The sequence below is a fragment of the Pezoporus wallicus genome, unplaced genomic scaffold (genome assembly GCF_028554395.1).
Source record: "Pezoporus wallicus isolate ANWC-B61680 ecotype Strahan unplaced genomic scaffold, APGP_CSIRO_Pwel_v1 contig_5104, whole genome shotgun sequence".
In the NCBI taxonomy this organism is placed as follows: Eukaryota; Metazoa; Chordata; class Aves; order Psittaciformes; family Psittacidae; genus Pezoporus; species Pezoporus wallicus.
In genome coordinates, this window is record NW_026637335.1 from 2,541,423 (window position 1) to 2,555,838 (window position 14,416).

At 47.3% G+C, this 14,416-nt stretch overlaps 1 protein-coding gene across 1 annotated transcript in view; it reads right to left on the reverse strand.

Annotated features, from left to right (window-relative positions):
- The window catches only part of AR (androgen receptor), a 51,295-nt gene that overhangs the window by 20,206 nt on the left and 16,673 nt on the right, over positions 1 to 14,416 (reverse strand). Inside the window, exon 2 of the mRNA XM_057404834.1 lies at positions 7,177 to 7,328. Within this exon, the coding sequence (XP_057260817.1) occupies positions 7,177 to 7,328 (152 nt within the window). The remainder of the gene's footprint in view (positions 1 to 7,176; positions 7,329 to 14,416) is intronic.

Consider the following 14,416-nt stretch of genomic DNA (forward strand, 5'->3'; position numbering starts at 1 on the left):
CAGAAGCAGTGATGACACCAAACCCCAGAGAACACAAGCACCATTCTTCCTTTCAACAGTTCATTGAGGAGGATGAGTAATAAACAACTTCAGCTGAAAGTGGGTTACTTGGAGTTATTTTTATGCCGCAGGAAACGAGTGCTGAGACCATACTCTCTCCACTCAACCTCTTTATGCGTATTTAACAAACAAGAATGGACATCCTCCTTCCAAAGGCATAGGCATGGGGAGCTGTAAGGTGATTTTGCTTTCCTTTCCCCCACAGATGCATTGCGGGATTCCTGCCTTGTGAACAGCTTCTGACACTGGGATGCTCCAGACCCTATCAAAACCACCACGAGTACAGAATGGCTGGGCTTGAGAGTACCAGAAAGGCTCAGCCCACAGGGACCAACGCAGTACCTGGCCAAGGCCATCAGGCTGTTGCGAGCAGTGCTGCCTGGGGAGCATCCACACAACCCTCCTGCTCTACCCTCACCCTGCGGCTCCTGCTCCTATCCCTATCTCACCTCCCTGAACTACAGCATTTTTGCTACAATAATAGCTCAAAGTCTTTTAAAAGGTCAAGCCTCTCCCTTGAACAGCTTTAGTAAGGGAAGGCAGCACAGTCACTGCCCGAGCCCCACAAGGACACTCCAGGGTCAGGCACAGCTCTACCTGAATTCCCCTCTCAAAAGAAGGAACATCCACCAGCCCCATCCTCTTTTTTCCCCCAAGCTCTGGGCAGCCTACTGACATGTGAGCTTGTCCCCCACCCTGCTTTGTCTCCCCAGGCACCCACGGGCACCCATGGGAGGGGAGCAGATTGAAGAACCAGCTTCCAGCCTCGCTCACTGAGGCAGCCATGCTGTTCCCCATCAGCTCTTCAGCAGCAGCCACCACCTCTGGCACTGGAAGGGACATGAGAGTGAATGATCCCCCACCCATAAGACCAGACAGGGTGCCCCTGGTGCCTGTGGCCCTCCCGGATCACTGTGCACATAATAAGCACCCTAGAAGAGTGTCTATGACCACCTCCCTGCCGCAGGGCTCAGCTGAGGGTAAGCTTTTAAGTCACAGTCAAAAACTCACCCCACAGTCATAGCACAGTGATTTTGCTGAAATGGCAAGGGCCTGCCTCCTGGTTCACAAAATAAACCCTTCGGGGCAGAAACCAATTTTCTGTTAACTGTATATGCAGAGTCTAGCACAGTTTATTTTAAGCTGTTAGCATTAACAAAAAGGGAAACGGTCATGCAGTGGCTATTCATGAGTCGGCTTCTGCCTAGCAGGAGAACAAGCTACTCGCTCATCTTGTCCTAATTCCAAGGAATGTAGCTAAACCTGGCCCCTCATCACTGCTGTCCCCATGATCTAGGAGAAGGACCACACCACGTCACTGCTACAGCAAAGCCAAGCAATCCTGAATGGCCTGCACTCATCCCACCAACCACACGGAGCCATGAGAGTTGGACACTCATCACCCCCAGTATGAGCTGACATCAGTCATCTGATAGCACAGACACAGACTGACAGCATCTCTGGTGGTTACCCCAGAGACAGCCCCTCTGCTCCATCCACACCAGTGTATGCTGTCCCTTCTCTCCAGGCTGGGAGCATGCACCACTTGCACAGCCATGCACATCCTTGTAAACCTGAACACAGCAGGAGCAGGCAGAGAAGACAGTGCCATTGGCTGCAACAGCCCAGAGAACAAGGGAGGGTTGCTGGGACAGAGGGGTTCCATCTGTCTTAAATAACTTCTTATACACAGACTTGATTTTAATTTCAGGATGATTTACTCTCTTCATTTAAGAACAAGCAGAGATATTTTGCAATCAGCTGTTCTGCATTTAAAGATAAATGCACTGGTTTTTCTCTCATTAACACTGGAATGATTATTATTTTTCCTCCTTTTCTTTTCTGCAAGCAACAGAGACGCTTTCTCATAGCACTCCAAAGCAGAGGCTCTTGCTTTGCAAACCTGTAGTACAGGTCTAAACTTCAAACATACTCTCCCAGCAGTCCTGCTCTTGGCAAAGCCAGTCACTCAGATTGTACTTACAACGGGGATGCTGGCAAGGTGTGGGCCTCAATATAACTACCCAGTTGATGACTCTGCAGATGTGTGCCCAGAGAAGACCCCCTTCCTTCCCTGCCTATCCAGATGCTGTTTGACACGCATGTGGGTGAGAAATGCAGTTACAAAGGTACTCAGCATCCCTCTCCCATGCCAGACCAGAACAGAGCCCTAGAAGATCAGTCTGTGCAACAGTGGATCTTGCAGGCTTGCTGCAGTCTCCCTTCCACTGCACATCACAGGTACACTGGTGTACCAGTGCCGCCTCAATGGGACAACCCTGCCACCTGGGGCTCCCCCAGGCAGGGGGATGCTTCTGCCATTACCAAGTCCTCCTGCTCACCCACTGGAGCTGCAACAAACATCACGAGCAGAGGGGAAAAGCAGTTCTCCAGTCTTGACTAAGAATAGAGATTTATGAGGAAAGATCAGTGACTCAGCCCAGAAGTTACTTAACTAAAAGCCTGTTGCTCCATGAGGAGTTGTGCCTCGAGTAGCTTTGTCCTCCAGAAAACAAAGTAATCTATGCGAACGTCTGGAGTAAGATTTAAGGTTGCAAATATGAAAACCCATTAAATGCCTTTTGGAAGAGACACATGTCCTCGTATCTCAGGTCATAAACCAGATCTAACAACTGAAGGATAAGGCCAAGCTTCCTGAGAAAGTGAATCCCCCAAGGTCTCAGGTAACCACAGGGTCCCTAATGCTCTTCTGTAAAAACTCTGGTCCCTATCACTGTCACCAGCTGGGCCGTGGCCAGAATTTAATAAACTATCTTTGCAATTTTCCTAATAGTCACCTGCATTTACCAAAAGTCTAAAGAAAGCAAAAGGAAAGCATCCAGCCCCAGACACAGAGCAGGCTTCAGCCCCCAGCTCCAGCAGACAGGCAGCAGACTGTGCTGGGAGGGCCTGAACTGTCATGGGTATGCTTATTCCACCTTCTGCTCTTTCCACCAATTTTTAAGGCAAATAATACCCACAGGGTAGTGAGAATCCTGCCACTGAAGCAGGAGCATCACAGTGCCACAGCACCACCAAGTCTTTTCCAGATTTGACACTCCTCCATACTGTCAGATCTGCCACAAGAAAGAGAAAAAGCAATCCAAAACATGACGGTGGTCTTTGAAAACACTTCACTGTAACTTGTCATCTTGAAAACTGACAGGAAACTTGAGTTAGCCAGAGACATTTCCCTGGTGCAAGGCTGATCTTCAGCAGGTCAGGGTGTAGAACAATAATCCATATGGAGAGTGACTGAAAGGGAATCGGAACAGACTGCACAGCAGTCTGGCTGTTAGCCCTCTAGGAAATATGCCAAATGTGTTGGTTTGTTGGTTTTCTTTTCATTTAGCTCTCTGCTATATAAAGTCAATCCCATCAGGAATACAGCCTGAGACATCCCAGCCCTGCGCTGCCAAGAACACTGCGCAGAGGCAGCTCTCAGCTGGCCAAGGTTGCCATCAGACCTCGTGCAACCCTGGAGGGATGAGGAAGGGCTATGATTTTTGAGGGATGGATGCAGGTGACTCAGAAATTACTCCCTTCCTGCATGGGATGGGACAACAGCAACACTTGGACGGGCAACAAATTTGGAAGTGTGCTGTTCTTGAAGCATTGTCTAGTTTCAGGGACAAGTGTGGTATCACGAGAACCAAACCCTAATGTCTGTAACTCATCTGAGCCATTCTAACCATGCCGAATGCTGCCCTGCATACTTGAGTCGAGAAAAATCAAAGACTATGCTGAGATGGATGCACTTTTTACTTACCAAACTTTTGTTACCGTAGGAGAAAGAGGAATCGGAAGGAGGAGTCCTCCTCCCTTGCAGGAGCCCCAGCCCTCTGGATCCTTCAAGCACTTGGACACCAGAATGGGGTGAGAGCAAGGGAGAGGCAAATACCAGGTTTGACTACAAAACTGAGGCTGCCCACCTCACAAGCTGAAGAATCTGCAGCATTTTAAAGCTGCTCTACACATAACCTGGAGAATGTGTAGAGAGAAGTCAAGAGAGCTGACAGAAAGAGTTCAAGGAAATACTCATGTCTTCTCCGCTAACTCTTTCAGCATCTTTCTGGAAGAACTGGTTGGATCTGAACTTGCAAAAATCCTCAAATCTGTCAAACATTTTACCAAAGCAAGCTCTACTGGAAACCATACAAATCCCTCAGCGTGTTTCAAAAGGGAAGAGGAATCAATGTCATAACTTTCACTTTTTTTTTAAATCTTTTCCCTTTCTAATCCCTTAGAAGGCAGTGTATATCTATAAAACCTTCTTAAATACCCCCTAAATTACTACTAAAAAAGTTCAATATTATATTAGGTGAAGAATATGATAAAAGAAAAGCTATGTGTTTAGCTATTCTCCATTCTCCTCAAGGTGATCTGTTTGCGCTGCTCTTCCATTCCTACTCCATTGCTTCTACCCATCAGAGGCTGCTGTCTTACACCAGTAATAGGAAGGTAATACAGGCAGGAGAAAAGGTTTCTCGTCTCACTTTCAGGAAGCTTTCTGATTTACTGTTTTAAGAAGAGTCCACAGACAAAATATAAGGGCTTCAGAAATGCATTTTATGGACTTTGAAACATGAGAACACATTGAAATGTGGTTCGGTTGATATGCTGGAGGGAAGGGATGCCATCCACAGAGACCTTGACACGCTTGAGAGATGGGCTGATGCCAACCTCATGACGTTCAACAAAGTGAAGTGCAAGGTCCTACACCTGGGTCAGGGCAATCCCAGGCACAACTACAGGTCGGGCACAGAAGAGATTCAGAGCAGCCCAAGGAGAAGGACTTGGGGGTGCTGGTTGATGAGAAACTGAACATGAGCCGGCTTCAGTGCGCGCTCACAGCCCAGAAACCAACCGTATCGTGGGCTGCATCAAAAGGAGCGTGACCAGCAGGTCGAAGGAGGCGATCCTAAACCTCTACCCTGCTCTCGTGAGGCCTCACTTGGAGTATTGGTGTCCTCAACATAAAAAGGACATGGAACTGTTGGAACATGTCCAGAAGAGGACCATAAGGACTATTAGGGGGCTTGAGCACCTCCCGTACGAAGACAGGCTGAGAAAGCTGGGGCTGTTCAGTCTAGAAAAGGGAAGGCTGCGTGGAGACCTCAGAGCAGCTTCCAGGGTCTGAAGGGAGCCTACAAGGATGCTAGAGAGTGACTCTTCATTAGGGGCTGTAGTGCATTTAATGCACTATAGGTAACAGGTAAAAGGTAATGCATTTAAACAGGGGAAGTTCAGGTTAGATATAAGGAAGTAGTTCTTTTCACTGTGATGGTGGTGAGGCACTGGCACAGGGTGCCCAAAGAACTGGTAAATGCTCCATCCCTAGCAGTATTTATGGCCAGGTTGGACAGAGCCTTGGACAACATGGTCTAGAGTGCAGTATCCCTGCCCATGGCAGGGGGGTTGGAACTGTACGATCATAAGGTCCTTTCTAACCCAAACCATTCTATGATTCTATGAAGTATCAGCCTTCACCCCACACCAGCCAGAGCCTACCCCGGGGTTGGAGGAGGAAGAGCAGCACACTGGGACTCGCCAATTGACACGGGGCATTTCATCAGCAGTTTTTCTGACAGAGAGCCAAGACTCCACTTACTATAAATCAACAATAACTGCCTGACTCAAACAAGCATCTGTTATTTACTCTGGCTGTGCAAGCCAATCCATTTGGCCTTACACAGAATTGGTGTATAGCAAAGAGACATATCTGTAAATGATTTACTAGGGGAAAGACATGCCAAACTTATTATCTATTATTTGACAGTCCCATTATGGTAACAGGATGCTGTTGTACGCTACGGCACAGCCCTGATTCTTCCCTGAACCAGTGCTGACAAGTTCACTTCTGGCATGCATGATGAAGGAGGGAAAAGAGACTCTGAAAACGCACAGGATAATGCTAGAATTAACTGAGAAGCAGTGTTCCGACACTACCAGGTGAGCACCCATCAGTGTGGGAACTCCACTCCACACAAGGATGACGTTAAGCACAGGAGGGGAACATCACAGTGAGATGAACCAGAGAGAGAAGCCTTCCACCCCCATTGCTGGCCACCAGCCAGGAACTGCACTACCTCCTCTCCCAGGGATGCCATCACCTCTAACAACAACTGCCAATGGTGTGTGCATGTGGTGCACTGAACAATTTATGTTAGCACCAAGGAAGAATGATGATTTGTATTGGTTCATTAGGAAACAAGTCAGATGGCACATTACATTACTGGACAGGTAGGCTCCCACAACAGAGACTCTCTCTCTGTTGCCAGGGAATCATAACTGTTAACTGCAGTTAGAAACCAGGTACTGCTGACCCACAGCACAAGGAAATAGTTGGGCTAGATACTTCTAGATGCTAATTACCAAGGAAAGACGGTGCAAAGAGCTTGCTGTTGAGAGGGAACATGTGGGTTCACACATATCTCTGGAGAGCCTGGCACTACAGAGCTGGACATGGAAAAGTTGCTTTCTTAAGAGGTAGGGCGAAGCACCATGGATGCCAAGGACAAAGCTCTGTTCTTAATGGACAGATGGTTCTGCTATTTTGTGAGTATCAAGGGATACAGAAGAGGAAAAGCATCCCTAAATTTGGAGTTGTGGGTCTCAGATCGTAGGAGGGCTGATGGGAACTTAGTGCACACTTGAATGTGAAGAGGAGAAGCAGGAACTGACTGCTCCAGGGTCTTACTGGGTCACAAAGATAATCGGTCATTGAAAAGGACTGTGTTTTGGCAAACTGGTTTGCACACTTTCTGAAGGCAGCCTGTAATGGGAAAGACAAACACGGGACAAAGAAATTTATCCTTGAATTTTCTCCTTTACTAGCTCAAGGGACCTTAGAAAGCCTCTGCACTTTGTTCCCACCACTCTTGCCTCAGTCCTTTTGACCTCACAGGCTGTCCAAGGCAAGGTTGCTGAACTTCTTTCAACCAGAGGAGAACATATCGCGATGCTGCAAATGCCTCCAGCATCTAGATGTTAATAACTTGGCTGCTGATAACAAGAACTCATGATTAGCAGCATTTGACTCTCCGGCTACTGTGGTAGAGAAAGACAACACCTGGAGGTGGAAGTGATTTTCCCTTCTCCCTCTGTATGCATTACCTTCAGCCGCCCGTTTGAAGAAGACTTTGCAGCTACCACAAGTGAGGGCTCCATAATGGCACCCAGATGCTTCATCTCCACAGATCAGGCAAGTCTTTTGAGGTGGAAAGTAATAGTCAATGGGCAAGACATGTTCATGGCCAGTCTCCAACCTGCAGCATAAAATAGAAAGAGAACAAGGGAAAGGGTCAGCAAATGGGATCAGGACAAGCCACAGGTAAGCACAGTGGATGGTCCTTGTGAGAATGATCATGGTAAAACCCAATGTTTCGGTGATGGGACAAGCCAAGCACTGATCAGAAAGGGGACAATCAACAGCTAAGCCAAACCTCACTTTGACCATGCTGAAGACCACTCTGGGGTGCCCCTCCTGACATTGCCCCTAGGTACAATATGTGACAAAGTACAGACACAGTGACAGCACAGCCTAGAAAGAGAAGACAATTGGGACTGGCTGTTGCAGTGTTCATGTAATTTGGGCTCCAACAGTGACACCAGTACATCAAAAAAGGTCTCTCAATACTCATTAAGCTACATGAACCCATTTCATGAAGTACCGCTTCACTAGAGGTTACTTTATCCATTTGATTCTTAATTTAAACAGATGTTCCCAAGCTGTCAAACCCCCTTAAGCTCTTCTTTTCTTCTCTGTCTTGCTTCTTTTCTACCTATTTCCTCTTCCTTTTTCAGACCTACCTGTTGCCATCACTCCTCTCCAAACATGTATTCCTCATGCTTGCCCCCATCCACATGCCTAAACCCTTCCCCCTTGGCTGGTACTTGCCCCATTGCCTCCATCCTGATGTGCATTGCCACCCACTTGTTTGATCAGATCCATGGAGAAGCTGCTTTTCTGGAAAGCACAGCAGCAGGAGAGGTGCTTAGGATCACAAGTCCACACACACCCAGGCAGTCTGGGGAGCAACAGCATTTTAAGTTATTTGCTAAAGCTCCCTTTGTCTCAAAACACTAGATGAGGCAATTAGCTTCTAACAGTCAGTAGGTCACCGCAACTTGGTCAAAATTAGACCTGCTTTTTGTTTCTGGTATTGTTTGACTGCTTGCAGGTGAGCTCTGACTAATCAAATTAAAAGTGAATGTGTCAATGCCAGGACTTCTCAGAAGAAAAATCTTTATAGTCAGAAAAGCCCAAGCCTCATTTGGGCCAACAGTATGAATAAACCCAAAGTCCACTGAAACAGAAAACAGCCCCCGCAGAGATGGCAGCCAGAACCCACACCATGAAGTCTTGCAAGGGATCAAGCACCACCACAGACTCCAGGGCAAGGGAACACTGTCCTGATGTGAAGCCCTTCTGTCCATGGCCAGTGCCTCTCTACACCCTGCAGGCAGCTTTGTCCATGAGGGAATGACAAAGGCAAGGGGAGATCTCACACACCGAAAGAGCAGCAGCAGGGTCAAGGTTTAATTAGGAAAGATATGTGTTTTCTCTGTGCTAACCACCAGCTTTTCTACCGGGGTTTCCACCTCTGCAGTGAGTTACAATGCACAGCACCACCGCCCTGCACTTGCCAGGCTGAGATTGCAGCGGGCACTGGTCCCCTGCCTCTCCTATCCCTCTCCTACCTCTCCCCCTCCTCTTCCCCATCTCGTTTCACTACTACCCAACCACAGGGAGATCCTGCAACGTGCACTCACATATGCAGCAGTCCTGAGGATATCGGGATTTAAAACAAATTAGAGTGAAATAGCTTTAAGAACAATCATTCTTAAGGAGAACTGTGGCAAGGACAATGATACACCAGTGTAAGGGCAGCTGCCTTGTTATCATCTTTTGCTCAGATATATTAATTACAGTAATAAGAGTAGCTTCTTTAGCCCAGACTATCTATACCCTTTTCTTCCTCCTCCTAAGAGACATAAACTTAACTGAGGAGAGAGAGGTTTTAAATAAGAAAACGTGTTTCCTCAAGAACAGATGAGGAACTACTATTCAACTGGTTTAAATCATACCACAGGCTGAAAAATACCTCCCAGTGCAGACAAGACTTAAGGGACTGCTGCTGTTGTTACATGAACAACTAGCTGGGATGCTTAATCTCAACCAAGGACCAGTGCTGTTACCAGAGTACTGGTGCAGTTTGCCCCTCACGCAGGTCAGAGCTCTTTGCTGAAGTATTTCTACGCCCCTCACACCATGAGAGTAAAGTGCAAAATGGGACAATTATTGGTGAGATAAAGACCCAGGCTCACCACTCTCCTCCAATCTTGCTGTCAATTGTGTCCTTCAGGAATTCTGCTACCTTTGTTCTTCACAAGAGACCTATGTAGATCCTACCTACCTACCTAAATTGTAGGTTAATAGCTGGAACAGCAATTTTATCGTCTGTTCTTAAGGTAAGAAACATTTTGGGCGATTTCTCATCTTTTTAGCTGTATCAATCAGAATCAGTGACTCATCTGTAGATGCTTCTCAACTATCTTTCCTTGACAAATCTCAATTTTCCAAGGCTTCTCTTGAATTACTGATTAAATGGAGCAGACACAGTTGGCTGCAGCCTGCCTACCATAACTAAGTCCTGATGCAACTAACATCTCCATGTCTCACCCTCCATTTCCTCCCGGCGCAATCCCACTGCTCTGCCCCCAGCAGTGCCCAGGGCACCCTGCTTCCCCCTGCACCATGGCTGCACGAGCACCCAGTGCAGCACAGCCTTGGCACTCAGCTCAAGGTGCTACCATAGAGCAAACACTATTATGAAGTAACTAGCAGCAGATATAAAAGCTTTGAATCACAGAATGGCTTGGGTTGGAAGAAATCTTAAAGCTCATCCAGTTCCAACCCTGTGCAACGGGCAGGGACACCTTGCACTAGCCCCATCCAACCTGGCCTTCAACACTGCCAGAGATGGGGCAGCCACAGCTTCTCTGGGCACCCTGTGCCAGCGCCTCAGCACCCTTATACTGAAGAACTTCCTAATACCTAACCTAAATTTCCCCTCTGTCAGTTTAAAGCCATTTCCCCCTGTCCTGTCCCTACATGCCCTTGTAAAAAGTCCCTCTCCAGATTTCTTCTTGGCCCCTTTAGGAACTTATCCAGTCCTTTAGGTATTTCTCCAGCAATCTTTTAGATCCCAGCAGAACCAAATCTTTCCTCTAATGACCCGTTACCTTTTTTCTCCTCTCTATGCAATCAGAAATGTGAAAAAGTTATCTTTTTTTCCATAGGCCTTCCATGCTGTACTTTCCCTATTCTTTGCACCATGTATTTCAGATAGGAAATGAGAAAAAGTGACTCTCACAGGAGTAGCTGTTATGATGACAGAAGCAGGACCCCCAGAAGACCTTGGTGTATTTTTGAGGCTTAATTATTTAAAGCGGCAAAATAGGTTAGCCATTAAGGTTTGGGTGGCTTTTTAAACAGCTTTTTGAACAGCTGTTTCTGCATGAGATGAGCTGTGCAAGTACAAGCACACCTTCATGCTCGTGCGTGTGTAGTGGACCTATATGCCTCTACCTACAGTGGGTGCTGGGCTGAGCATCCCAGAGGTGCTCAGACTCTTCCACAAACCCACATCTGCTTGGCCACACTTGCCCCAGCTGCCCCTTTACATGTGGAAACCAGAGGGAGCTGGTGACCCCAGAGTTTAACCCTGGCTGGGAGACAGCCTCCTCCACTTATAACACTCCCACCATCGGGCTTGACACCAGGCAGCCCCAGCATCCCACCGCATTGGGAGACTGGTGCTTCAGCAGCCGGGGAGTGGCTCAGCTGTAGGCTGAGCTATGCAGCATCCTCACCATTTCCAGCCCTCTCCAGAACCTTTACTACCAGCAGCCGTTGTCCAGAGAGTGGAAGGATTTGCCCAGGGATGTCCTTGATTTTAAAAAGTTGCCAATTAACCTTCTTTTTTATTTTTTGAGGTAAAATTGTAAGGAAAAAAAAAACCATAGAACGTGAGCAACTCAGAGTGAGCTGTGATAATGGTACCCTTTAATGATCTATTTTCCAGTTTCTAGGAGACCTTTCAAGGGTGCTAGCAAAACACATTGGTAGTAACACTGCAATGAGCCAAAAAACATGGCTTACAGGGATCTCGGGGGCATGTGGAACGGCAGCTTTCTGGGCAGAGCCCAGACACCCACCTGCATGGGGGTCCCATGGGCAGGTCCCATGCAAGGGTCAGGGAGGACCTTGCAATAGATGGGCTGCTCAAAAGCTTTCCCCCCAGTGCAATTTTTCACTCTATCAGTACCTGCTGATCGCACCCACCCCACAAAGCCACCAGGAACACCACGACCAGCCAAAACGAAGCCTTGAGCACCTCACGGAATGCTCCAGAATGCATGACTGTAGTTTGCATACTGCATGGCAAGTGTCACAGTGCCTCAGAAACCCAAAGCAAAGAGATAGTGTGGCACGGGCAGACACAACTGCTGCAGCGGTGACGTAGGGCAGAGATTCCAGCCCTGGCACGCGGCTTGAAGGCCAAGGTCAGTTCTGCTCGTAGTGGAGCATGGTGGTTTTCAGGGAAGAGAAAAAAAAACCTCAGTATCTCTCTTCTGGCTATAGAAAGAGATTTTATTGTCCTTTCAGAAGGGTTCTCTGAGGAAATGGAGAGTCCATGGAGCTCCTGCCACGTGCAAATATTGCTGAAAGAATAGGAACTATGATTCTGCAGTTTTTTTGTCAATAATTACTTTCACTGTACAGTCCAGATTTCACAACACACCCAGAAAAACAAGGGTAATCATGGATAAAAGAGAAGCCAACCACCTTTTATAACCCACAAAGAAAGTTTCCACCTTGACAATACAGAGCGCACCCTACCCAAGAGCAGCCAAGGCACAACTGCCCTCCCCTGACAACTTCCAATTTATAAGAGACCACAAAAAAGTATGTGTGCAGCTTTATCTGCATAGTTTCTGCAGTCTACACATACCTGACTGAATAAGATTAACTTGTTAATCAATTCACCATGTTAATATAATACAATACATATTCCTTATGCTGCTTTCCATCACTCTGGCATACCAGAACAAACACAATTAGCACCTCCTTCGCTCTTCAATTTGACTACATTTTTCATGTTAAAACTACACAAAGAGTTGCACCAGACCGAATTGAAATGCTGCAGTACTATTCTTGACAAGGCTGTGCCTTCACAGCTGGTACAACCTCCTTGTGGCATCAGCTCACTTCCTGACCAGCTCAGATTGGAGCATCCCTAATCAGGATTTGCCTGCCCACCCACAGTGGCTGCCACGCACCCCAGCTCATCCCAGCCTAACCAGCCATCAGCTGGGAATCCAGGGTAGAGCACTGTTGGTCACACACCTTGTCCTCTGGGGAAAGCGTATGTACCTTCACAACGCCATATCTAAAAATCTGGCTGTCCATAATGCTCAAGAAGATGCTGAGCCATGAACTGAACAGGCACTTGCACACAAACTCGGCTAACGCAGAATCCTGCACAGTCACTTCAAAACCTGCCATTTCTGAGATACTGCGATGTTACCAGTTGTAAACGTTGCCTTTAAAATGCCACTGTCTGTGCACAACATTTTCAAAGTATTAAAAATAATGGGCTTTCCATCAGTGATGTTGCCTGGCTCACGCCTGGAGCGATGGATTCATGGGTTCATGGTCTGTCTATGAATCACAGCAAGGTGCAAGACCCACCCTTAGATAAGAGCTCAACTGTTTGCTTCAGGCAAGTATCTCCCATCATCTTGCACGGTCCTGTTTCACTGCCACCAGCTTCAGCCAGAGCTGAACTGACTCTTCAACCCACAGCCACTAAGCCACACTGATTCCGATAATAAGGCCTGCACGGAAACTTTAGTGTCCCATCTGTTAAAATGCTTTGAGCAGTTTAATCTATAAACATGCAGCCTTCTACACTGAATTTATTTCCTTTTCCTAAATAGTCCTTGAATATGTTTCTAAACCTGCCATGCCTTGTTTTCATGTATAACTGCCAGAGGCAAAGGCAAGATAGCATCTCTGAGAGAGCAGAGAACAGCTCACAGTGTGAACCACAGGGACACGTCTGTGGTAAACATATATGGGAACTTGATCTTCCTCAGATTTAAATAAACATTAGCAGATGACAGTGGGTTCTCTAAATGTCCCAGGCTATGAGGGCAGGCAGAACCATCATGCCCTCAGGGAGAAGGTCCTCCCAACAACAGTGCTCCAGCTGAGAAGGCAGCAGGTAAGGCACCAGCAGGCACCAGGGACAGCAGCAGCAGGCAACAGCTCAAAGGCTGCTTCCCAACCCTAGGGGGCACAAACAACTTCAACACGCACAGCTGCACACAGCCATTCGCAAATCTCCCAAATTAAATTACCTTTTTTTCCCCTTTCTTTTCAAATACTCTATTTGCTCTTTCTGACAGTTTATTTTTGGGTCCCAGGCACAATCTGAAGCCCCACCTCTCCTTCCTGTTTTGTTTCCCTCTGCTGCACAAGAAGGTGGCTCCAGCCTGGAGCTGCAGGGAAACCGGCTGCCCTTGGCCTATGGAGCAGCTTTTGTCACAGCACCCACGGGACTATTCCCAAACTGCCACCCAACCAGCCGAGCCATAGCACACCTATTAACAGGATGGATGTTAGAAGCTGTGACACAACCCAAACCACTGGGGCGTCTCCCAGTTTTAATGGCCATCACTAACTCTCAGCTTCCAGTCATCCCTAAGAAGCAGAAAATGAGGCTGAAAAGGTGAAAGGAGGCAGGTATGCAAATGCAAAGCCACACTGCAGCCTCTGCATCACACCAGTAGCCTGTGATAGGCTGCTGCCTGCATTTTGTACACAGAACCAAGACCAAAACTTCTGTCTCCAAACCCAATCTCCAGCTTAGGGAAGATGAAGCACTTGATTTCCTTCAGGCAGAGGAGGTGTCTACAAAGAGATGGCATAACCGTATTGCAAGGTTACTTAAGATGGAAACTCACCTAATTATGAAGCATAAAAGGGACAATAAGCAAAACAGGAGTAATCAAGCAGGCTTCAGCCCTGACGAGCACCCCGAGGTCATTGCTGTGCGCCAGATTGTCCTGGCGACTGCAGAGACATCAAGAGCCTCCAAGGACAAGACCTTGATGTCCTCAGTGCACAGGGAGCCCGACTCATTTCCCAAGCGAAACATCCTGTCCCAAGTAATATTTTTTAGTTAGTTTAACCCACACCATAATCTTCCCTTCTCAAATCCATCTCTGCTGGCAAAAAGAATACATGCCTATATAGAAAATCACAAATAATTAGTTGATCTTG